This window comes from Notamacropus eugenii, chromosome 6 (assembly GCF_028372415.1).
Source record: "Notamacropus eugenii isolate mMacEug1 chromosome 6, mMacEug1.pri_v2, whole genome shotgun sequence".
Taxonomy (NCBI): domain Eukaryota; kingdom Metazoa; phylum Chordata; class Mammalia; order Diprotodontia; family Macropodidae; genus Notamacropus; species Notamacropus eugenii.
The window spans coordinates 303,946,853-303,972,109 of record NC_092877.1 but is presented as its reverse complement, the minus strand read 5'-3'; the positions used below and the strand labels follow the sequence as shown (position 1 = coordinate 303,972,109).

General features: G+C 38.5%; 1 protein-coding gene across 2 annotated transcripts in view; it reads right to left on the bottom strand.

Annotated features, from left to right (window-relative positions):
• CPO (carboxypeptidase O) overlaps positions 1 to 23,744 on the bottom strand; it is a 38,946-nt gene extending 15,202 nt beyond the window's left edge. The window contains exons 1-6 of one of the 2 annotated variants that reach the window (XM_072617390.1): positions 23,628 to 23,744; positions 13,647 to 13,746; positions 11,525 to 11,626; positions 8,583 to 8,687; positions 7,391 to 7,501; positions 1,188 to 1,278 (exon numbers count right to left, since the gene is read on the bottom strand). In XM_072617390.1, the coding sequence (XP_072473491.1) occupies positions 1,188 to 1,278; positions 7,391 to 7,501; positions 8,583 to 8,687; positions 11,525 to 11,626; positions 13,647 to 13,746; positions 23,628 to 23,707 (589 nt within the window). In that variant the 5' untranslated portion in view covers positions 23,708 to 23,744. The remainder of the gene's footprint in view (positions 1 to 1,187; positions 1,279 to 7,390; positions 7,502 to 8,582; positions 8,688 to 11,524; positions 11,627 to 13,646; positions 13,747 to 23,627) is intronic. The other variant, XM_072617391.1, reaches the window with a different exon arrangement.
• Positions 23,745 to 25,257: the final 1,513 nt, after the last annotated feature.

The window sequence follows — 25,257 nt, the reverse complement described above, 5'->3', positions numbered from 1 at the left end:
TGACAACTTAACAATTGGCTCCAGCACACCTCTGAATGTATAGAATGGAACATGGATGCCTTAGAACACTCCAACTCCCTCAAAAGAAAACCTGTCCCTTAGGATCCTTGGAGAACAGATTGTTATAGATTGAATTAACAGGTAAAAAGACCTGTTAACCTAAAAAAAGGCCTCTTGCATACATCAATATTTCAAATATCTGTAATTTCATTTGTGCAGCTATTCCTTCCACCAATGCAGATGGGCTACAACAGTGTCCTTCTTAGTAGACCATATCATTAGTTGTTGTGGCCTCAACAATTCTTCATTTGATGAGCCTTTCCTAATTTAGACAAATTCACGTTTGGAGTACAGTTATCCCTTCCATAGAGTGACTTTCTGCATCATGGTTTCAACATATTGTAGGTCAGCATAAGAAATTAAGTGGGATTTGGGGGAGCATGTTATAGAAACTGCATAGGATACTCAAAGATTAGAAGATGACACAGAGAAAAAATTTAAAACTCAAAAATTCATAAAATATATGTATGGTATTGTATAATAGCAACATATTTATCTATAATTCAGACTTCTTTAGTATGATAGGAGAGCCAAGATTTTTTGCATGGATTTTCCAGATTACAGGGGTGGGGGTGGATAAGGGGTGTCATGTCCCTAACCCCATGATATAGAAGCAATAAATGGATATATCACAATCCATTTACTAGGCTAAGCTTTCAATTTGGTAGGACTTGACAAGATTGATGGTTAACTAGCATAGCTTTCAAAAATCCATAGTTCCCTTCATGATGGAATGAGGCATTAGAACAGGACGTTTGATGAAGTCCCGTAGTTTAACTTAGATAAATCATTATTGTCTTTTGAATGTTTACATTTCCCTGCCTGAAATATGAGAATGGTTTTAGAAGAGGAGTGCTGAATTTCAAGTATGGACAAATCAGTCCTAAAGTCCACTGTGTGCTTCTTAACCTCACCTGGCCCAAGTAGAATACAAGATAGAAACTCTATTGTTTCTAATTGATGGATAATGATGATCAGACTAGGAGGAAGATGATGAGGAAAGGAATTGGTGAAGATATGTGAGCTTGAGTATATTTTTGTAAATTAGATCTCTAGGAACTCATACCTTCCTGTTGCTTTTCTACCTCCTATGCAATTATAAACTCAAGTCTCAAACTTGCACTTACTACACCAGGATGAGTTGAAATTTCTGTTGAGGTCAGTCCCAAAGCAGGTGCCATTACTATGGGATGCACGAGATTTTCTCCAGCGGCGATTCTAAATAGAAACACAGGTATTACAGCACCTAAAGATGTTCTAAACACCACAACATAAATCACAGTATCCATGATTATATTTGGTTCTTGACCATGAGGATGGTTGTCTCACTCTGACCTACTGGGGAGAATTTCTCAACAATACTTCTGAGTATTCCCAAGTAATTTTCAGTCACCCTGTTGTATACATCATATGGCTTGAAACTATAGAAAACAGGCATTTCTATATATCATTAATTCCTTAAGTGAAAACACAATCATTAAATAATACATTTAGAGCCAGAAGAGACCTCAGAAACCATCTAGTGCAGACATCTTTAATGTGAAATCCCTGGATTTTATTTAAAAACATTTTTATGATAATTACATTTCAGTATAATTGGTTTTCCTTTGCAATCCCACTTATTTTATTTTGTTCATTTAAAAAATATTCTGGGGGTGGAGCCAAGATGGTGGAGTAGAAAGACACATATACTCTAGTGCTTCCCCCACAACCCACAAAATACCTGTAAAAAATGACTCTCAACAAATTCTAGAGCAGCAGAAGTGACAGAACAACAGAGCAAAAGAGGTTTCCAGCCAAATATAACCTGGAAGGCCAACAGGAAAGGTCTATCTCACAGGATACTGAGCAAAGCAGAGCCCAGCCCTGACCATGCAGCACTGGGAAGAACAGGACCTGAACAGAACTCTAAGACAGAGTTCCCAGCAGGGAGGGTCCCAGATCTCTCAACCCACAAGGGACAAAGAAAGCTCCAAAAGTCAGTGTGGGAGGGCTTTCCCAGCTGGGCAAAAGGGGAATGGTGTTCCTCCAGCAATAGCCCCAGGCAACAGCAGCAGCAGCAGACTGTAAGCAGCTACAGAGACTGGGAAGCAGCCTGGGACCATTGTCCAGGAAGCTCAGCTTAAAGCCTCTGGTAGTAGGGAGCAGCTGATCTAAACCTCAACCCTGAGTGATGGCCCTGCCCCCACCCAAAGCCCCAGGGAATTGAGCAGCTGAGTCAAATCTCAGCCTTGAACATAGTACTGGGAAGAGGAGGGGCAATAGGATCATTCTCTTGACAAAGAATTCAGAAGTCAAGTAACTGGCTGGGAAAATGCCCAAAAATGGGGAAAAAAATAAAACCATAGAAGGTTACTTTCTTGGTGAACAGGTGTCTCTTCCCATCCTTTCTGATGAGGAAGAACAAGGCACATTGTCACAGGAAGTCAAGGCCCCTGCCTCCAATGCCTCCAAATGAACTTAAACTGGGCTCAGTCAGTAGAAGAGCTTGAAAAATGAATTAGGAGCTTGCTAAAGGAGAACCAAAAAAATACTGAGGAAAATAACATGTTTAAAAAGATGCTAACTCAATTGGGAAAAGAGGTCCAAAAAGCCAAGGAGGAGAAGAGGGCTTTTAAAAGCAGAATTAGCCAAATGGAGGAGAAGGTTCAAAAGCTCACCAAACAAAATAGTTCTTTGAAAGAGATAATTGAGCTCAGAAAACTGAATGACTATGAGATAAACCAAGCAGTTAAAAAACAAAACCAAAAGTTTGAAAAAATAGAAGATAATGTGAAACATCTCATTGGAAAAACAGCTGACCTGGAAAATAGATCCAGGAGAGATAATTTAAAAATTATGGGACTACCTGAAAGCCATGATCAAAAAAAAAAAAAGCCTAGACATTATCTTCCATGAAATTATCAAGGAAAACTGTCCTGATATTTTAGAGCCAGAGGGCAAAATAAATATTGAAAGAATCCACCAATCACCTCCTGAAAAAGACCTGAAGAGAGAAACTCCTAGGAATATTCTGGCCAAATTTCAGAGTTCCCAGGTCAAAGAGAAAATACCACAAGCAGCTAGAAAGAAACAATTCTAATACTGTGGAAATACAATCAGGATAACACAGGATTTGGCAGCTTCAATACTAAGGGATCGAAGGGTTTGGAATAGGATATTCCAGAAGTCAAAGGAACTGAGATTAAAACCAAGAATCACCTACCCAGAAAAACTGAGTATAATACTTCAAGGGAATAAATGGTCATTCAATGATATAAAGGGCTTTCAAGCATTCATGATGAAAAGACCGGAGCTGAAGAGAAAAATCTGACTTTCAAACACAAGAATCAAGAGAAGCATGAAAAGGTAAACAGGAAAGAAAAATCATAAAAGACTTTCTAAAGCTGAACTGTTTACATTCCTACATGGAAAGATAATATTTGTAACTCTTGAGACTTTTCTCAGTATTTGGGTAGGTGGAGGGATTGTACATACACACACACACACACACACACACACACACACATACAGACAGAGAGTATAGGTTGAGTTGAATCAGAAGAGAAGAGATGTCCACAAAAAAAAAAAATCTAAAAATTAAAGGGTGAGGGAGGAAAATACTGGGAGGAGAAAGGGAGAAGTGGAATGGGGCAGGCTATAACTCATAAAACAGATAAGAAAAATCTTGTTTAATGGAGGAGAAAATGGAGAAGGGGAGAGGGCAAAAGTGAAGCTTACTGTCTTCACATATGGTTTAAGGAGGGAATAACATGCTCACTCAATTTGGCATGAAAATCTATCTTACACTACAGGGGAGGAGGCGACAAGTGGTGTGAGTGGAATGATAGAAGGGAGGGCAAATGGGAGAAGGGAGTAACTAGAAATAAACACTTTTGGGAAGGGACAAGGTCAAATGCGGGAATAAAAAAAAATAAGGGGAGATAGAATAGGATAGAGGGCAATATAGTTAGTATTACACAACATGATTATTATGAAAGTCTTTTGCAAAACAACACAATTTAGTCTGTATTAAATTGCTTGCCTTCTCAGTGGGGATGGGTAGGGAGGGAGGGAGAGAAGCTGGAATTCAAAGTATTAGAAACAAATGTTGAGAATTATTATTGCATATAACCAGGAAATAAGAAACACAGGGAATGGGGTATAGAAATTTATCTTGCCCTACAAGGAAAGAGAGAAGATGGGGATAAGGGAAGGGTGGAGTGTGATAGAAGGGAGGGTACATTAAGGGAAGGGATAATCAGAATGCAAGGTATTGGGAGGTGGAGGAGGGGAGAGATAGGGAGAAAAATTGGACATGTTACAAAGTGATGTAAAAGCAATTAGTATTAAAAACAATTGACTGAATTAATTACTGAGACTAAATCAGAGACATCTTTAGTTTGGGGGAAAGAATTTTAGTCTTAGTTTCCTAGAGGCAGGTAACCTTGGGTAAAATTTGGCATTGATGGAAAAGTTAAGGTTTTAATGGTAAATTTGATTTTATGATTGTTATTTAATCAGGAACTAGAACAGGTATAGAAAGGTATGTAAGCCACTTAAGACTTGCCTCAAAAGATGTTCCTTAGCCAATGTGAAATTATAGTCATCTGAAACCTGGTTATTGGAACTTGCTATTTTAAGATGCTATGGGACTATTAATTGACTGTTCTTCTGAGTCTAACTCCAGGTATGGATAGCAAGAAAGGGGGTCTGAGCCTCCAATCCATGATGCCAGTAAGCCTGTGAGATGCTGGTAGGAACTTCAAAAGGTGATCTCATGGGAAGGGTGGGAGAATGGCTATTCAGCCTGGGCTGAGGTAGGATTCTCCTGACTCAATTTCCCCACTGACACCTGGGAGACTTTAAGCCTGACTGAATGCAAGTAGACAATCTACTCCTGCCTGGAATTGACATGAAGTTGGGGAGATATTGTTTCCCTGCAATGTCCCTACTCTTATTTCCTATAGTCAAAAGGTTTGTAAGCTTAATACCAGATCAATTAAATTACAGATTGTTGGTAGGGGAACATCCAAGGTGAAGTCTAAAATTAAACTATTAGCCTTTGTTCTTTAGACCAACAACAATAAATTTGGGTCCTTTAATTCTCAGTAATAGTGTGGAGACAATTAGGTCAAGGGCTTGTGAAGTTAGCAACATAGTTATTATTTGTATCTCCGTTGGTTAATGTTAAAAAAAAATCCATTGGTTTATATTGTAAATGCTTTAAAAGAAGTATCACCTGACCAAAAGCTGGAATTGTTTTATATGATATGAACCATGTTAAAAATGAAATAAATAAATAAATCTAAGAACAGAAAAAAAAATTTTCTGCCAGACACAGCAGTGTATGCCTGTAACTTTCGCTACTGAGGAGATTGGATTTGGCAGCTCTTGAGGTTTGGAGTTCTGACTAAAGTAGAATAAGCTGATCGCCTGCCCAAACTGTTTGGCATCACTATGGTGAGCTCAGGAAACCAAGGAGACACCAGGTTGCGTATGGAGCGGCAAACTGTTTCAGATCAGAAAGGAGTACAGTAGTTCAAATCTCTCATGCTAGTAGAAAGGACTGGTCATGGACAAGAGGGAGAGCCAGCCTTAAACAAAACAAAACTAACAAATAAATAAAAAAACACATTCTTCTGAGAAGGGTTCCATATGTTTCACCAGGCCACCAAGGCCTGACCAAAAAAAAAAAAAAAAAAGGTTAAGTGCCACTGATATAGCTCAGCCCTCTCATGTTACAAAAGAGAGGTGAAGAAATTTATCCAAAAGATCTTATAGATAGTAAGTAATGACAGCTAGAGGGTGTGTTCGTCCTTCATTGCTGAAGAAGACCATACCATCAGAGAAATGATGACTTTGACTTTATTTTGAGTGAGGGCTATGCAGGTCACCAGCCTCACTCCTCCTCCAGAGATATCTGAATCCAGTGACTGGAAATGACCTGGGATGAGGCAATTGGGGTTAAGTGACTTGTCCAAGGTCACATAGCTAGTGAGTGTCAAGTATCTGAGGTGAGATTTGAACTCAGGTCCTCCTGATTCCTGCACTGGTGCTCTATCCACTCCACCACCTAGCTGCCCCTGATAGCTAGAGAGGAGAAACAAGAAGATGTAGGGGCTACAATCATATTTCACTTACTAAAAATAATAGCATTTATGTAACACTTTAAGGTTTACAACACACTTTACAAATACAATCTCATTTTATTTTTACCAAACCCTTGGAGGAAGATACTATTATTATCCTCATTTTACAGATGAGGAAACTGAGGCATATAACAGTTTAGTGATTTGCTCATAGTCACACAACCAGTAAGGGTCTGGGGAAAGATTCAAACCCAAGTCTCCCTGGCTCTAGATTCCATGCTCTGTCCAAGGTGCCACCTAGTTACGTCAAAAAAAAAAAAACACTTCAATAACCACTTAACCAAATAAAGCTTCCCAGAATTGCTTTAGGCAGTGTGTTAAAGGATGAAAAAGGATGGACAAAACAAATGTAAAGAAGTAAGCCTTTTAAAATATGCCCTGTATAAATATTTGGTTTTGGGAGACAGACAAAGGAGAGGAAGGACAAGGAGAAGGCTTTACCTATTACAAATAGAAAAAGCAATTTGGAGAAGATTCTAGAATTAAGGGCCTTTAAGTAAGCTAGTAAAGGGTTTTCTGTTCCACGATTGAGAGTTTGGTTTTGATACATTGGGAGATCATAAGGCCTGTGGCAGGGAGGGAGGGGACAAGGGTGAAGAATGAAGTGATGTAGTTTGAGGGAAAAAAGAAAGGAAGGAAGGAAGGAAGGGAGGGAGGGAGGAAGGAAGGAAGGAAGGAAGGAAGGAAGGAAGGAAGGAAGGAAGGAAGGAAGGAAGGAAGGAAGGAAGGAAGGAAGGAAGGAAGGAAGGAAAGAAAAAGGAGGAGAAGAAGAAAAAGAAGGAAGAGGTGTATAGAATTTTGCCCATTATGCAAAGATCACATTTGCAAGAAGAAAGTCCTTTAGGATTTGAAGAAAAAGTCCAGTAGAGGTAAATGTAAGCTCCTTGGGGGAAGAGACCTTTTCATGCTTGTCTTTTTACACCTAGCAGCTAGTATATTGCCTGGCACATAACTGACACTTCAGAAGTTGTTGTTGATTAACTAATAAAAATCAGCCCCCAGAGAAGACTTTAGCCAATCACAGTAGGAAACTATCTAGGCCCTAGAGTCTAGGGGATGCTGCATAAAGGTGCTGTTGATGAGAAGCAACAGGTAGAGCAATGAGATTGGACAGATGACCCCTGAGGTCGCTCCTGGCTCTCAGGTTCTGTGGTCATGCACATGTCTCCTATCCAGTATAATGGGATTAACTTGCTTACGGTTTTCCAGCTGTAGACATAGCCATCAATATTAATAACTGGGAGGATATAGAAGTCCAGCTTCCTAAGAAATCTGCTTATTCTTAGGTCTGTTTTGTAGTTTTGTAGAATCTACAAATGAAAAGATAGAAACACTTGGAAGATTGTGGAGAGATTGCCTTCTCTTTTCCTTTGTCTCATCTCCTCAACCTGATCGCAAGAAATTGTTACATTTTTTCCTCAGGTGTTCTATTTTCCATGACTTCATATGTTACCAAGATTTGTGAAAATGATCATTACTATTAATTTTGAAAACTTCCTAAGTTCCTTGATACCCTGTTTTGAAGGTTAGTATACACTCTGTTTAATAGAGCTAATATGAAGGTTGTCTTTAAAAAATATCTTGTGTTCATACATACAGCTGTGTCAAATGTTGGCCTTTTCAAGTGTGGGGATGGGAAGGATGCACAGCTCAGAGCCCAAATGTAACAATATATATATATATATATATATATATATATATATATATACACGTATATATATTATATATACGTATATATATGAGGGAAAGTATCTTTCTCTCCTAACATATTCCACTGTTTTCATTTTCCCACCTTAATTCCCCCAGTTAATTCCTGTAAGGAACTTTTAATGTTACTTATCATGTTGACAAATTGGGACACTAAAAGATTAAGTGGTTTATTTATACTCCTGTAACGTACATATGTATGTGTATGTATACAATACACACGTGTGTTTGTGTATTTGTGTATGTATATAGATGTGGTATATGTGTGCATGTGTGTATATGTATATGTACATATATGCCTATGTGTGTCCATGTATTATGTATATGTGTGTGAAGAAAGGCAAATCTAGGGCCTCAACTTCAAAGATAATCTTGTAACCATTATTACTATACTGTCTCTTCTCTAAATTCCACTGAAAATGAATTTTTGATGCCAAGGATAAGATCAGATTCTGCAATTCAGTTTTGTTTCCAAACCCGTTGATATACCTAGCTCCTTTGGAGGTAATGAATAATCCTGTACACGTGCAAAAGAAAGGAGGCATTTTTCAGTAGCTGAGAAGTCACCATTCTCCCTATCATCATCTTCTTTACCACTGAACTCTTTTAAGGAGTTTTTCAATTCACCAAGGGCTTTACATACCTTCTCTCATCAACCCTGATATATGTGATAGAGGCACTCACTTCTCTTACAAACCACTGGCAAAAGGCAGGGGAAATCCACTCGTTGCCATGAATTCCACAGTCTATCCAAATGATCTTTTTCAAGGTATTTGCTGGCTTACTGATCTAAAAGGGGTATCAACATGGTCATTAGAAAACAATCATGTTACAAGAATCCATCCCACTATATTTTTGCTGTTGAGGACTAACATCGGGCTGAATTCAACCCTGTGCAAATTTACTATTTGGCATCTGAGGAGTCCTCCTTTATGGTTGTAAGCAGGAAAGAGGATTCAGACAGACACTTCAACCAACATGAGCCTCTCCCTTACAACTGCTGAATCTCTGCAGTAAGTGGGAGGAATTCCAGTGGTCATAGCATAAGGTATGGAACCTTGCACAGACCAAGGACCTGTTTTATTAAAGGGTATCTCATCTTCCTCCTTTTCAATAGTGGGAGCTATGGGTGTAGAACAGTGAATATTATAACGTCAAAATTTTTTGATACCCTGGTTAGTTTTGCTGAAATGCCTCCCTCCCCCCTTTATTTTTTTTATCTTTGTTAGAATGAATGGCTTGTTGGGAGGGGGAGAGGAGAGTAATGTAGTGGTTATTTAAATATTTCAACAAAATTCAACCAAAAAGGTTTTATTCTGTCCCAAACTAAGGATAGTAGGGGCTGAGAAGTATTTGAGTTTTTACTGTTACTAAGGGCCTGCTGCCTCCTTACAAAAAGCTTGAATTTAAGAGACACCTCATAATAGGTTAGGTTTTCTAGTTCACTTTACCTCATTCATTTTTTAACCCACTGACACAATCCCTAAACCACCTCTGACCTCTACTCACTCTGATAATTACAGTATTTATGGGAATTTTTATATCAATGACTTGCTCATCCTGATTGCCTGCTTGTTATAGCCATTTCCTTGACTGTTGCTGGGGCCCTGTCTACTCATTCCCATTAACTCTCACCATCAGGTCTGGGCAGATCAGCCTTGCTTCTGATGAAAAGTCCCAAACTCAGTGGTCCAGATTCCCAGGGACAACCCTAGGCAGGCTTTGCTTCAGGGTCAATGGGACTCTGCATGTAGCGCTGCCAAACTCAGAAGCTTCTGCACACAACTGTTTAATAGATAAGGTACCACATCTGCACCAAGAGATATACGGAACTTCCCAAGGAATCTTTCTTCATCTCAGGGCCCAAAGATCCTGGAACTGAGACAATTTACCTGTGCTCCATGTCTGCACACTTTGCACTATGGACCATGAGAAGCCAAGGGGACTCCTGCTTTCCATGGACAAGAGTATTTGACCTGCTTCCCATCCCCACACCCCATCCTCAACTCACTTGTCAGAAACGCTTGTTGTACCCAAGCATTGACTGTGGATCTTCTGGATATTCAATAAATACAAACCTGGCCATAAAGTAAGATATAGTCCAAAAATGTGTGCAGATTTTGAAAGATGTTACAAATCTGTTCAATGCAGTAATAAATAACCACTCCAGAGGAGAATAGATGAAACAGTGCTAACTTACTCTTGCCAGAGAAGTGACGCACTCAAAATACAGAGTGAAATGAACTCTTTGGGGAAAGAGTCAATGTGGGAATTTGTTTTCTTCCAGTATATTTTCTCTTTCCTTCCTTCCTCCCTCCCTTTCTCCCTCCCTTCCTCCCTCCCTTCCTCCCTCTTTCTTTCTTTCTTTCTTTCTTTCTTCCTTCCTTTCTTTCTTTCTTTCTCTTACCTCCTTTCTATCTTCTGTTAATAGAAGAAAGAGAAATATTTGTTAATTGGAAAAATAAGTTAAATTTAAAAAATAAAAAGCAGATGCAAGATAGTCTATTTCATAGGATTTAAAGTGGAGGACAACTAATCTCCCTTTTCAAACCCTGTATATTCATCTAGCAGATGACAAAAACTGAGGTCTGAGAAAGTTAGACTATTTACCCAAGTTCACACAAGCAGCAACAGAACAAAACTCAAACCTAGGTCCTCTGATTCCAAAAGTCAGTGCTATATGTCCACTAGAATAGCTAGTACTTTTACAAAGTTTTAATGTTTGCAAAGTGCTTTAAATGTGTTCCTTTATTTGAGCCTGTGTGGTAGGTGCGACTATTATAGATGATGAAACAGGCACAAATTAGATGACTTGCCCACACTAATGAAAGCCTGAGGCAAGATCTGAATACAGGTCTTTCTGACTCCAAGTCCACCATTCTACTCACTGCACCACTTAGCTTCCACCTCATACCACAGCATCTCACAGGGCCAAATGTGGCAAAGATCTTCGGAACTGATGTCTCCTCCCCAACACACTTTAGCCCTTCTCTCCAGTGGTTCTTAACCCTGCTGCTCTGCACTCAGTGAACACTAGATGAATATGCTGGAAAAGAGTTTTTTCTAAGTCTTGCTACTGCTGTTCAGTGGTATCTGACACCATTTGGGATTTTCTTGGCAAACACAGTTAAGTGACTTGCCCAGGGTCACACAGTGGGGAAGTGTCTGAGGCCAGATTTGAACTCAGGAAGATGAGTTTTCTTGACTTCAGGCCTGGCACTCTATACACTCCACAGCCTAGCTGCCCACATGTATATCTGTGTATAAACACACACGTGTAGACATACTTGTACATATATGTGTATATAATCTGTATGTGTATATTATTGTTATTGCTGTTGAGTCACTTCAGTTGTGCACAACTCTCTGTGACCACCTTTGGGGTTTTCTTAGCAAAGACACTGGAGTGGTTTGCCATTTCCTTTTCCAGTGCACTTTATAGACGAAGAAACTGAGGTAAACAGGATTAAGTGACTTTCCCAAGGTCACACAACTAGTAAGTATCTGAAGCCAGATTTGAACCCAAGAAGATGAGTCTCCCTGACTCTAGGCCGAGAGCTCTATCTGTTGTGTCACCTCACTGCCCCCTTTTAAATCTTAATAGCATTTTAAGCTCTTTTACTCACCTTCAGGTAATACATTGGTCGGGCCTCATAGGTCATGCCAAGAAAGTGCTGTGTCACCAGTTTACTGTACATCTTTTCTATCTGAATCATCCATACATAGATCTGAAATAGTCATAGAGAACAGTTTGTATCAATAAGATCCCCATCTCCCTATCTCAACTGAAGATAACAGCTTATCTCTCTCAGATACAGAGAATACACTGAACTCTATAGGGTATGGAATAAAAAAATTCCAACATCTGTATGGAATAACATTTTTTTAAAATATTCAGACCTATGATTTCAAACATGAACCTTAATTCTGTTTGGAAATTCCCTCCCTCGATGTAGATTAGCAACTCCTCTGTAAGGGATGGTTGTAGACATTTGCCTGGGGCACTGAGAAGGGAGTGATTGGCTCGTGATCACATAGGTAAATGAGTAAGAGGCAAGATTCAGAGCTGGCACTTCTTTTAGATTCAGAGCTGGCACTTCTTTTCTTTTCTTTTCCCCTAACATTTATTTTATCCACTACACCATGCTACCTCTTATGAAGGAAGTCTAATGGCTTTAAACCAATATATGAATACTATTGGCTTATTGGATTTTTAAAAAGCTTTCTTTGTCACACCACCCAGGATACTTTTATAGATATTTTTTTTTAAAATCACAATCATTGAGCATCTCTCAAAACAAAAGAAATCAATGAATATATCTGTCAAAGCATTTACCAACCATAATTTCAAGAGGGCATAAAGTCACAGGGAAATTGAAAGCCACATCAATTTGGAGAGATACCAAACAACACTTTACCATGCTTTGACCCATCACAGGTGGTGAATTATCAGTACCTGGCACTGGAGCATGGTATCCAGGGTAGCTAAATCATATTAATACTGTTTTCCTTTTCAGTTTGGTAGTTTGGGTGGGACTGATTTAGTTGATGAAGGGAAACAGGGAAGGGGCATCTTATCCTATTGCCTAAAATACAATAAATTCAGGTTCTGCGAGGATCAATAAGATAAGAGAATTTTTAAGTCAGCAACTCAAAGACAGCACCGTCAGAATGTCACTGAGTCATTCTCCACGCATATAAGGCATGATATATTTGGAAGCCCTAAATGAAAGGAACTAGAAATGCTCATTAGAAATGCCAGTGATCTGTTTCAAAATGATTCCAATGTGATTAGCTTTCTTTTCCTTTTGTGGGAGCTGTAGTCAAATGGAATCATAATGTAAGAATTATCATAACAATAATCTTCATAAAGAGGCTTGCATTTTTTCTGTGCAGTTCAGTGATCAGATACAACTGGAGAAAAGAAAAGAAAACCAGATAGTGTTATGAATAAGAATTCCAGACACTGGAATTATACATGCAAACACATACATATATATTTTATATATTATGTCCATACATGGATATATACATGGGTACATATATGCATACTTAATATAGATTGGTATATTAAATAATTAGTAATCAGATCCATTTGGTGGACCTCATGGGAGAACATGTTATATATAATGGGCAGGCAGGTATGTACATGCACATGCATATACTTAATACATATTAAATACACATCTATACATACACATATATATGCAAACATGTACATATACACATATATACACGTACACACTATACACATATATCCCCTGGGAAACTCTAGTCAAGGATATTGTGGATATATATGTATGTGCATTTATATACATGTTTATATATGTGTGCATTTGTGTATATGTATAAATGTATACATATACACATATATATGCACACAGACTGTGCATATATGTATAACTTACATATGCATGTGTATATATATAATTTAGAGAAAACAATCAAATCAGCTTTGTTATTATTGAAACTACTTTGGAAAAGCAAATTTAATGCTTTCCCACCTTGAAATAGACCCTCCTCCTTGCATCTTACTAGAACAGAGACTCTTAGTCTAGGGTCCATGATCTTTAAAAAATATATCTTTGATAACTATATTTCATCACAATCTGTTTCCTTTGTCATCCAACATACTTTGTGCATTTATCCACAATGTTCTGAGAAGAGATTTGTAAGCTTAACCTGACAATTGTTCCTGTTCAATTGTTTCCTGATAAGATGGCTATGCCCCTTTGGGTGCTTGCTCACCTCCTCAATGGGATGATACTTCTTATAGTCATAGACCTCCACACTGCTCCTAGGACTCTGTTTCTCCTCTGGTATTCCATGTCCATTATTTGATGACGTTCTGTGAAGGGCAGCCATGAAAATTCCAAAGTCAATAGGATCCTAACTCCAGAGCTGAGTGGAGCCACCTGGTCCAATCCCCCACCACCACCACCACCAACCTCCTTTTACATATGGGAGAATTGAGACCCAAAGAGGTTGTGACACCTAAAGTCACACAGTGAACATCAGAGAGAGGATTTGAACTCAGGTCTTCCGACTGTAGAGTCAATGTTCCTTCCACTCTACTTACTGGGTATATTCTATCAATTGCTAAATAACCATTTTATGAAAGTTTTATGCTGAAAGAAATCACTTAAGTACCTACCAGGTCATAAGATTGACATTCGGACACCTACAATATTAATTAATTATAACATTAATTAATTAATTAACCTGGTGTTTAGTGGTGACTAGAGCATAGGACCTAGAGTCAAGAAGACCTGAGTTCAAATGAGGCCTCAGACACTTGTCACAACTCCATTTGCCTCAGTTTCTTCAAATATAAAATTGGAATAATAATAGCACCTACCTCCCACTGTTGTGGTGAGGACCAGATAGGCCAATATTTGTAAAAAGTGCTTAGAACAGTGCCTGGCATAGAGTAATATAAATGTTGACTCCCTTCCTCTCCCTTTTCCCCTCCCATTCATTCAGCAAACATTTATTGAGTATCTTTTGTATATTTGATGCTGTTAGGCACTTTAGAGATCACTATATATATATATATATATATATACATAAGGCATAGTCCCTGTTCTTGATGCATTTATAATTCAGTTGGGGAAGTCAAACAGAAACAAGAAAAATTAACAGTATAAATACAAAAACTCTAGAGATGTAACAAGGCTGTATATGCTAAGAGCCAAGTAAATGGTAAAAATAACCACAATCTACAATTTCCAAGAAAAAAAGAGATCAATGTAGAAAAGAAAATTGAAGCTTATAACTGAGATTTAGAGGCAGATTACTTGAGTTTGAATCCCAGCTTTGCCACTAACTACTTGTGTGACTTAAGGCAAGTCATTAAAACTCTTTGGGACTCAATGTTCTCATCTGTAAAATAAGTGGGTTGGATTCTCTCTAGGGTCCTATGTGATCCTTTCCTTAAATCACGGAACCATCCAGCTGGTAGTAGCAATAGGAGGTACATGCAAAGGGCAAGGGTCTAATCAACAACAAGCTTATTATTCACAATCACTGTGAATTCTCGTTTGTGAAGAATAATTGTAATATGCAATCCCCACCATGTATGATCTTTGGTGGGTTACTTGTGCCTGCTGTCATAGGGAAGGAGTATGCTGAGCCAATTTACAGCCCAGGACCTCCAAAGGCATCCCAGAGCTGTTATTCCTCAAACTCGGGTAGGCAAAGGCCCTTTGTTTCTCTAAGAAGTTGGGACACTGACTACTGTGCATCTCATTAGCATGCCAGAGTCCCATTTGTTATAGGAATTAACCAGACAAATTGCTCAACCAAGACTGGCCATGCACCAGCGATCTAGCTCCAAATCTTTTGCTTGTGAGCAAACATGTATCTTCCTGATTAACACCAGTACGTCTACTTGTTAACTAAGCAAGAAAATCTCCAAACAGAAATTCATTATAACTTGACAGTTTTAGCCATTGGCACAGCTATTTCCCAAGCAAACCCTGTAAGTCTTGAAGGAACAGCGACTGAAAGTGATCCTTCCAAGAGCCAAAAATCAGGTATATCTTAAGATTATTATGGGAGACTAAGGAAGTTTACATTTCCAAGCAAGACTCATATGAGATGTTTCCTAAAGCAGGGGAAACATATACTTCTGAACTGTTACTCACCTTTTAAAGGGTACTACTGCTGATGTGATTGCAGTCAGAATGGGGAAAATGCAAAAGGAGTTAGAACTCGAGTATAGGAAATAGCCCTTGAAGGATAACCTTGGTTACCATCCCCCACCTCTGCCCACCACCACCTTTTTTTTTTTTTTTTTTTTTTTTTAGTCTGAGAAGCATTATGGCAATGTATAGAGCTCTGGAGACTCCCATTCAAATCCAGCCAAACCCAAATACTTATTAGTTGTGTGACTCTGAGCCTTGGTTTCATTATCAGTAAAATGAGAATAATATGACAGTTATCCTTTCCACATCATGGGGATTAGGAATGCAGGAGTCAGGGGCATGGCACCCTCCAGCATCTGGAAAATCCATGTAAAATGTTTTGGCCCTCTCTTCACACCACAGAACAAGTCTAATTTTTTTCTTTTTCTTTATGGGGTATTTATAGTATCTTATTGTAAAATCTGGCTTAAGTATTTGGTCATAGACTTTGTGCTGTCTATAGCTTGGGCAGAACTCTCCCAAATTTTCCATTTAATTTTTTTATGTCAGCCATGATGGGGAAAGTCACCACATTGACAGGATAATTGTACTAAGTAAGACTTACCACATAGGGCTGTTGCAAAGATCAAATGAGATTTATTTAGTGTTTTGCAAAACTCACAGTCCTGTGTAACTATGGTCTATTATTATTTCTGTCCATAAATATCTAAATTCCAAAAGAAGAAATGCTGTTTTACTGAGCCCAAGGTTCCCAGGAAAGCAATGATTCATCTTTTCAACATTAACATTGAATTACTATTGTTACTGCAAGACAATAACACAGGGAGTGCCTTTGCCTCCAAAGAACCACAATGAGTATCACTTCTAGAATAATGGGGAGTTCATGGTTTGGTTGGGCAAACTGCAAAGCAGAACCAAGGAGGAACTTCTAAGAAGCATGGGAGAAAGGAGCATCACGAAGGAATTGTCTGTCAGGAAGAGAAGATGGGCTGGTCATGTGGCAAGAACAAGGCACGACGTGTGGACAGCCAGAAAGCTCCCTTGGCACACTTGTTCTGATGCCAGGAGAATTCAAGGAAGTCCTAGAATATGTTTGGTGGACCCCAATGGGAGAATTTTGGGACGAACGTGGAAAAGAGTCATACATGATGAACAGGCAAGTATAAATTGCAATCTGCATCATTGAGAAGAATCCCCAGATTGATGTGATTACATACAGAACCATTTGCATATTTGAGTATTGAGAGGAGAGAAGGGAGAGCCTTCCAGGACAAGGGGGACAGTCTGTGCTTCATTGGGACAGGAAACGGAATGTGTATAGGAAATAAATGGGTGTGCCAGTTTGGTTACTGGTTACACAGAGTGCATGAGGGGTCACTGATGTGCAATTAGCCTGAGAAGATATGTTGGAGTCACATTGGGAAGGGTTTGAAATGCAAAACAGAGCATTTTACATTATTAAGCAAGGGAATGGTATGTTTTCAGGTAGTAGAGGAGCAAGTAGATAGAGACAGAAGGTTAGAAATAGAGAAGATGCCTGAAAGAGCAAGCTCCCAGAGGAAAGAGAAAATGAGGAGACCAAGGGTGCAGATAGAAGAATAGGCCTTGGCCCAGAGAAGTACCACTTGTTTTTCAAAGAGAGAAGCAGAAGAGCAGGAAGTAGGGAAAGCTATTGAGGGAATCTCAGGATTATAAGTTAAGAAAAGAGAGAGTCCCTGACAGACGGACCTTTACTGGAGAGGTGAGAAAGGGGGCCTTGGATCTTAAAGGGAGGTTTGGAAAAAATGCTCTGTAGAGTGAGTTGGGGAGGTAATCAGAGAAAATTAAAAGGATTGTAGCATAACGGGAAGGTCCCAGTTGAGATGCAATAGTATAAATTTGTGGTGGACTCTACCAACACAATTGCATGACTTCCTTCAACAGTTCCATAGTTCCTTTATAGGAACTGAGAAGGCAGATGGTGAGAAGCAGTCTAGGGCTGGAATTTGGAAAGTTGAACAGTATCCCACAAAAGGGCAGGAGATCTGAAGTAGAGAATAGGGTAAAATAGAACTGGTATTTTTCTATTATATGACAAATTCTTTCCCTGATAATAATTATGTATTCCATAATGAAGGCTCTCTCCATCCACATCATGTCAAAAAGCCAGTTTTAAAGTGAAGATTGAAATCAGTCAGCTGGTATTTTTCCACAAGCCACTGAATGGACTGATTTTTAAGCTGAATTTGAATGAAGTATCGGTTAAAACATCACACAAGCAGAGTAATTTACTAGAAGAGGAAAACAAAGCAAACCAAAATAAAGTCGATTTCAGCCAGTCTTTTCTGTGGGACACAATGCAACTGGACAGATTGAATTTTTCTCTTCTTACTTGATTATTTTGCAATCACATATAGACAACTACAGTCACTGACAATAATGATAGCAGATCACATAAGTACATGCTTTCCCCTCAACAACCCAGTGCGAGAGAGGCAGTGCAAAGCATTGCTATTCTCATTTCACAGGTGGGGAAACTAAGGTTCAGAGATATGAAGTCATGGCCATTTTAAGCAAATTCAACATATGAAATATGTGGTTACAAAAATGATAAGTTAGGGGGTTTACTTTTAAAAAAGATACACATTCCAAACATGGTGAACAGCCTTTCCAAAAGCATGGAAGATGGAATGTTATCTTTGGGAGAAGAGTTAGCTGGCCAATTTTGACTAGCATAAAAAATGTGACTATAAAATTGGACTTGTCAGGTAAGCAGAGGCCAGGTGATATAAGACTTTAGGCTGGGTATCTCAGGCTGGGGAGAGGAGAGGGAGAAAGGGAGAGAATCTGGAATGCAAATTTTTTTTTTAAAAGACTGTTAAAAAAGCAAAATCTTTAAAAGCAAATCTTTGGATTCCTCTATAAACTTAAATAGTTCTCTCCCCTAATAAAGTTATAATTTACAAGTCAAATTTATACACAGCCTTTTTAAAGTATGTATATATACATATGTGGTATTGTAGAAAGAGCATTAGATTTGGTCAGAGGACTTGGGCTTGAAATTCTTTCCTATCTGCTCTCTAACTCTGAGCAATTCACTTAAGTTCACCATGTCTCATAATCCTCCCATGTAAAAGGGAAGGGTTTAGGCTAGATGTTATACAGAGTTCACTTCCAATGTTAAATATCCTATTTAACACAGAGATAATAGAACAAATAGATCCTAACAGCTGAGAGTTCAGAAGCAGAATTGACCCTCTCCTCCCTGCCCCCAAGCCAAATTCATCTAAGAAGCTTCGTGACAGAAATATGGTTGCAGTTGGGTTGGAGTTTTATCACAGCTTTGAAAATACATGTAAACATTTATTCCTCCATGAACTATCTAGTGCTTTAAGGTTTTCATAGTTCTTTGCAATTGTTAACTGTTCCATAGAGGAACTTCTAAGAAGGATAGGAGAAAGGAACTTCCCAAAGAAATTGTCTGTCAGGAAGAGATGATGGGCTGGTCATGTGGCAAGAGCAAGGCATGACGTGTGGACAGCCAGAAAGCTCCCTTGGCACACTTGTTCTGATGCCAGGAGATTTCAAGGAAGTCCTCAAATATGTTTGGTGGGCCCCATTGGGAGAACTTTGGAAGAACATGGACAAGAGTCATACATGATGGGCAGGCAAGTATAAGTTGCAATCTGCATCACTGAGAAGAACCCTCAGACTGATGTGGATAAATGAGGATACAAAATGGTGGCCATTGAGCACTCCTATGTCCATAGTTTAACAAACCTTTCAGAACTGGGCTTTTCTGCCTACATCTAGACAGTCCGAACACTACTCAACTTAATTAGATTACATTAAACAAACCATTTATGTATTTATTACTATGCTGAGCTAAGTGTTGAAGATACAAAAACAAAAAATGAGAATCTTTGTCTTCCAGAAACTTACATTCTGCTGACAGGGTACAATGTGTACACAGAAATGTAAATAAAATGCATATACAAAGGAGTACAATTTAATATGGAAGAAACAGTGAGGGGGGCCACCTGAAAGGTGTTTTTAAGGGATTCTATCAGGCAGAAATAAGAAAAGAGCACATTCTAAACATGGTGAACAGCCTTTCCAAAAGCATGGAAGATGGAAAGTTATCTCTGCGAGAATAGTTAGCTGGCCAGTTTTGACTAGCATGAAAAGTGTGACTATAAAATTGGACTTGTCAGGCAGAAGCCAGGTAATATAGGACTTTAGGCTGGCTATCTCAGGTTGGGGAGAGGAGAGGGAGAAAGGGAGAGAATCTGGAATGCAAAATTGTTTTTAAAAGACTGCTAAAAATGTTTTTACATGAAATTAGAAAAAATATTTTAAAAGACTGAATTACAAAGTGAAAAGGGAGAAAAAATAAGTCAGAATAATAAAAGAATTTGATAGATGAATGAATAAATAAACTTGATAGGTTTTTAGCAAAGTTCTAGTCCAGATCCATTTCACTGAAAGGAATACCTAGAGTCTGATCTTGGGCTTTTACCTTGCTCTGAAGTAGTTGTCAGGTCCTCTAAAAAGGGGTTCTTAACCTTGGTGTGCAAACTTGGGTTTTGTGATAAGTATTTTGATAATTATATTTCAATATAACTAGTTTCCTTTGTAAACTTATATATTTTATTTTATGCATTTAAAAACATTTTTCTGAAAAATAGCTTTCACCAGACCACCAAAAATATCTACAACAAAATAGATGAAGAATTTTTGTTCTATAATAATACATGGACCTATTTGTCACCTGAAAGAAGTCATTCCTCATAGAGTCAGTTCCTCTTAAGGTTTACATGGGTTGGGGGCAGGAAAAAGAGTCTTAGAGCTAAAAAAGACCTTGGACATCACGTGGTCCAGCTCTCCTCTCCCATTACCACTTTACTGATTAAAGGTCCAGAAGAGCTAAATGATTGTGTTAATATTTTTCAGCATTTTGGTAAGCATGTCCCTTGTGCTCCTCACTAACCATTTTCAGAAGTTATCTTTTTGAAGTGATTGGCTTTTAGGGTAGGGCAAGAAAGGATCAAGAATTCTTTCTTTCTTTCTACCCAGTTCATCTAAGATGGGAAAAAGCTGACCCTCCAGTGTTCAGGTGAAGGCCTTTGATATTAAAAAGAGCATACCCTTTTAATATCGAACCAAAATATGATACTTAATCTCCCCAAGTCAAATAGAACACTTAAGCCAATATTTAAACCCCTCATTCTGAGACTGCTATTGCTTTTACCTTGTCAGTTTCAAGGCTGATGCATAATACATGAGGAATGGGAAGGAGAGGGAAAGCTAGCTAATCCCCCAAATTAGCGCCCTTCTTATTTCACGTGATCAAATGGAAGGATTATTGTATTTTGTGTATTCTTTTTGAACTGGAACTCATAAAATGTTTAACAGAGAAAATGATTCCTCAGGATTCATCATTAATAAATTCCCCAGATCAAAGATCACCAGCCAGAGTTTTGACAGGCATCCACGAAGATGTTTCTATATAACAAATACTGGTGCAAAAATGAGGTATTTGGGCACCCTCAGGAGAAAAGAAGCTTTTTAAGCATTTTATGGTGTTTTGTTTTCAAAGCAATTAACAGAAGTCTGGTGAGTTTCTAGAATGGAAATGATAGCCAGTAATTATTGTTTTTTTGGAGTTGGTAGGAATCATAAAACAAAGAGCATTTTGCTTCGATACTGGCAAATGAAAATGAATTTGAAAATGATCAATAAGGACAAATAGACACAATCTAAACTGCTGTTTTTCCCCAAGTTCTATAATGAGGTGAGGTCAGCAGGGAGCCAGCTTATTTGAAGCCCCCTGACTGGGGTCAGCCTCTTCAGTGGGTTGCATAGGCCTTGGTAATTATCTTTATTATTCTTCTGTCCAACCCCTTGTAAAGTTGATGAATATTCCTAGCCCTGCTTGCAGATAAGACATTTCAGGAACAATGGTCATGATGATGGTCATAATGATGATGATGAAGATGATGATGTGTAGTGAAAGGAGTGCTAGACTTGAAGTTAAAGGGCTCCTAATCAGATCTGGACTTGAATCTCAGATCTGCAACTCTCTGTTACTTTGGGCACATTGATTCATTTCTCTGGACCTCAATTCCCTTATATGTAAAACAAGGTGATTGGATTAGGTCAGAGGTTCTTAAACCTCTGGTAGTCTGGTGAAGCCTATGGACTCCTTCTTTGAATATTTTTTAAAAATTCATAGTTGAAGTGTTAAATTTCAATTAAGAAATAATGAAAAGTAATAAAGAAGGTTATAAAAATAAAGATGTGACTTTTTCCTCATTTGAGTTCATAGGCTCCCCTTCCCTCTTTGCCTTGAAATCTCTCCACTGACCCCAATCTAGATTAAATTAGACCAAATGACCTCTGAGATTGCCTCCCAGTTCCAAGTCACTAGTCTTATGACCTTAACAGCAATTCATATTTCCATAGTGCCTTAAAGCTGATGAACATGATGTCCTCAAAGCAGCTCCGTGAGGTAAGGAGTACAAGTATTACCATTACCTTTTACAGATTAGGAAACTGAGACTAAAAGAAGTGAAATAATTTTTCCCATGGTCATCTGGGAAGTGCTGAAGTTGGGATTCAATGTCATCTCCATGTTTTTGACTCTTTCCCTTGTTGAATCTATGAAGTAGCATATTGTTGGTGTATAAGATGAAATCCTATGTGTGGTACAGTGGAAAGAATGCTGACTAGTGCCATGGGACATGGAATCCCGTCCTGCCTGTAAGGCTTACTAACCTTGTGACCTTAGGGCAAGTTACTAAAACTCACTCTGTCCTCATTTTTCTCAATTAAGTGACATCTGAGCTCCATCTAACTCTAGATCTATGATCCTGATAGGGCAGCTAGGTAACGTAGTAGGTAGAGTGCCCAAAATGGCATCAAAAAGACTCATCTTCCTGATTAAAAAAAATCTGGCCTCAGACACTAACTGGCTGTGTGATCCTGGTCAAGTCACTTAATCCAGTTTGCCTCAATTTTCTTATCTATAAAATGAGCTGGAGAAGGAAATGCAAACCACTCCAGTACTTTTGCCAAGAAAACCCCAGATAGGGTCACAAAGAGTCAAATACAACTGAAACGACTAAAACAATAAGAAAAATGATGCTGAAAGTGAAAAAAATGTTCAAACACATTATTTGGTAACATAGAGAAGCCAAATGTCAACAGTTTGACTGAATTTAATCTGTGTATCTGATGAACTTGTCCCCAGTCACAGCACATGTTGGGGGCATGGAGGAGAACGGAATTTGGGATGATCTAAGACTAAGTCTATTTGCTTGGTCTACTCGGTCACGTGGCATAAATCCATGCTGGCAAAAAAGAACAGGCTGAGAGTAGCATGTCAAACAGAATAGATAAGTGAACCAGAGGAAGCAAACTAAGGGATGATGAAAACATGAAATGTGGATTTCTTTCCTTTTGCTTTTAATATTCACACTTTATTGAACTAAGGAAAAGTATTTCCAAGAACTGACATGTGGTAGGCAAATGTTTGCTGTTAGATATGATTTCCTTTTTCTAAGTAAATTTGGTTGACAAAAAGTTCCGGTACTTCTATCTCTTTCATTGCTGAAATGAAGAAAATTTTTTATCTTGGAATGTTTGGCTTTCTTTAAGGTTCAGCTAATATGTCAATGCCTACTGGAAGTCTTTTCTGATTCCTCTAGTTGTTAATACTATTACTACCCTAAAATAATCAGCTATCTTTTAATCTGTTTATATATTATCCTCCATCTCTCCTACCCCAGAAGAATATAAGTTTTTGAAAGCAAGGGATTGCTTTTGTTTTTGTCTTTATATCACCAGAGCCTTGTAGAGTATCTTACTTATAGCAACTGCTCATTGGATTGGATCTTGAATGTACTGTAATGGCCCAGTTGGACCCAGTGGACTATCCCTTTCCCCTCTTTACATTGTTAAAAATTTTCTTTTCAAACTATATACAATAGTTTCTTCTCTAAAAAGACAGGGTTGTACTAGGTGCCTTATCCAAAGTAACTTCTAGCTCTAACACTGTATTTATCTATAACCTTCTAAATCTCCCTTTCCATTTCATACTCACCCATCATACTGCACTTTCAGTCCAAACATTCTAGGGACAAGAATCCCCAAGAGACAAACAGTCCAAAGCAGCATCTTCATTCTTCTGTGGAGATAGTATAGCTGCCTAGGCCCCACTTAGAGGAAAAGATGTCTCAGATAAAATAGGAAAGGACTATTGTCATAAATCAAGATGAGATAAAGCACAGCCATGCCCTCTGATTTTTATGGCTAACCTAAGTGAGCAAATCTAAAGTCAGAGTGGGATAAACCAAACAGGTATGACTCCTGGTCCTTTTGAAATTTGGCACAAATCCCTTAGTTGCCGGTTGTATTTTTCTTCCACCTCCTCTAGCCATTTTCCTGATCACCTTCTTTCTGATCAGTAGAGGAATAAGAAGGCCTTTAAACAAGATAAAAATAGATGGCAGATATATAAAGATAGGGAAAGAACTTTGCATATACTGTCTCATTTGAGCCTCTGTACAGCATTGTGAAGTGAGTACTAGCATTATTATCCCCATTTTACAGACGAGGAAATGGAGGGTCAGAGAGTTGGAGTGACTTGCTAATGGTCATACTCTCTGAAATACTAAGTACTACGGGGAGTGGGGATTTGAACCTGAAGCAGGTGTTGAAAGAGAATGCAGGACAGTTGGGGCTCTTCTTGAATGACAGTACTGAAAAAGAGGAATGATTTTATAGGTAAAAACTGTCAAGGTTGAATCTAAAGTCTTGGTTATGCATAGACAAATGAGTTGTGTTGGAAAGTCTAAGGTTTATTGGACTATGGGGCAAAATCTAGGGCTAGGGGCTGAGACATGACAAGATGGCAGAAGGTTCTGTTCTGATAGGAATTTATAGCAGACATAATCCAAGGGAGAAGGTAGGGGATGGGATAGAGGAAAGCAATGCTGCAGAAGAGATATCATAGGAAACTCAGAAGGAAAGGAAACTTATCCCATGGCAACTTGTGTTCCTCTCAATGACCAGTTCTTCCAGCTTCCTGCATTCCTGATTGACTCTTGGTCACACAGACTTCTATCATTGTTTTTCTACTGTACATCAGCATCCAGCTGATCATTCTTCTTGTGGTTTCTACAAAACTTGCAAAACTTACAGATCATTTGTTACCATTCCCTTTGCTTTGGTGTCCCACTTATTTCCTTCCCCTCACTCCCAAACTTTAATAGCTATGTTTAAATACCATAGGACAAAATCTAAATCCTATGATAATGATGAAACTCAGGAAGGTTCAGTAACTTCCCCAAGGTCATCTTGTTCATGTAGCAGAATGATCCCTGTGGGACTTGATACTCATTGCCTTTTATCCATAGCAGCTAGGGTCTTCCCTAATCTCATTGTGCTCCTGAGATGGTAATTCTAGGTCATAAAGAGTCTGGGACTATTAAGAAAGCAGAATTGGCCAAATGGAAAAAGAAGTACAAAAGCTCACTGAAGAAAATAATTCCCTAAAAATCAGAATTGGGCAAATGGAAGTTAATGACTCCATGAGACATTAAGAAACAGTCAAACAAAATCAAAAGAATGAAAAAATAGAAGAACATGGGTCATTGGAAATACAAATGACCTAGAAAATAGACCCAAAAAAATCATTTAAGAATTATTGAACTATCTGAAGGCCATGATCA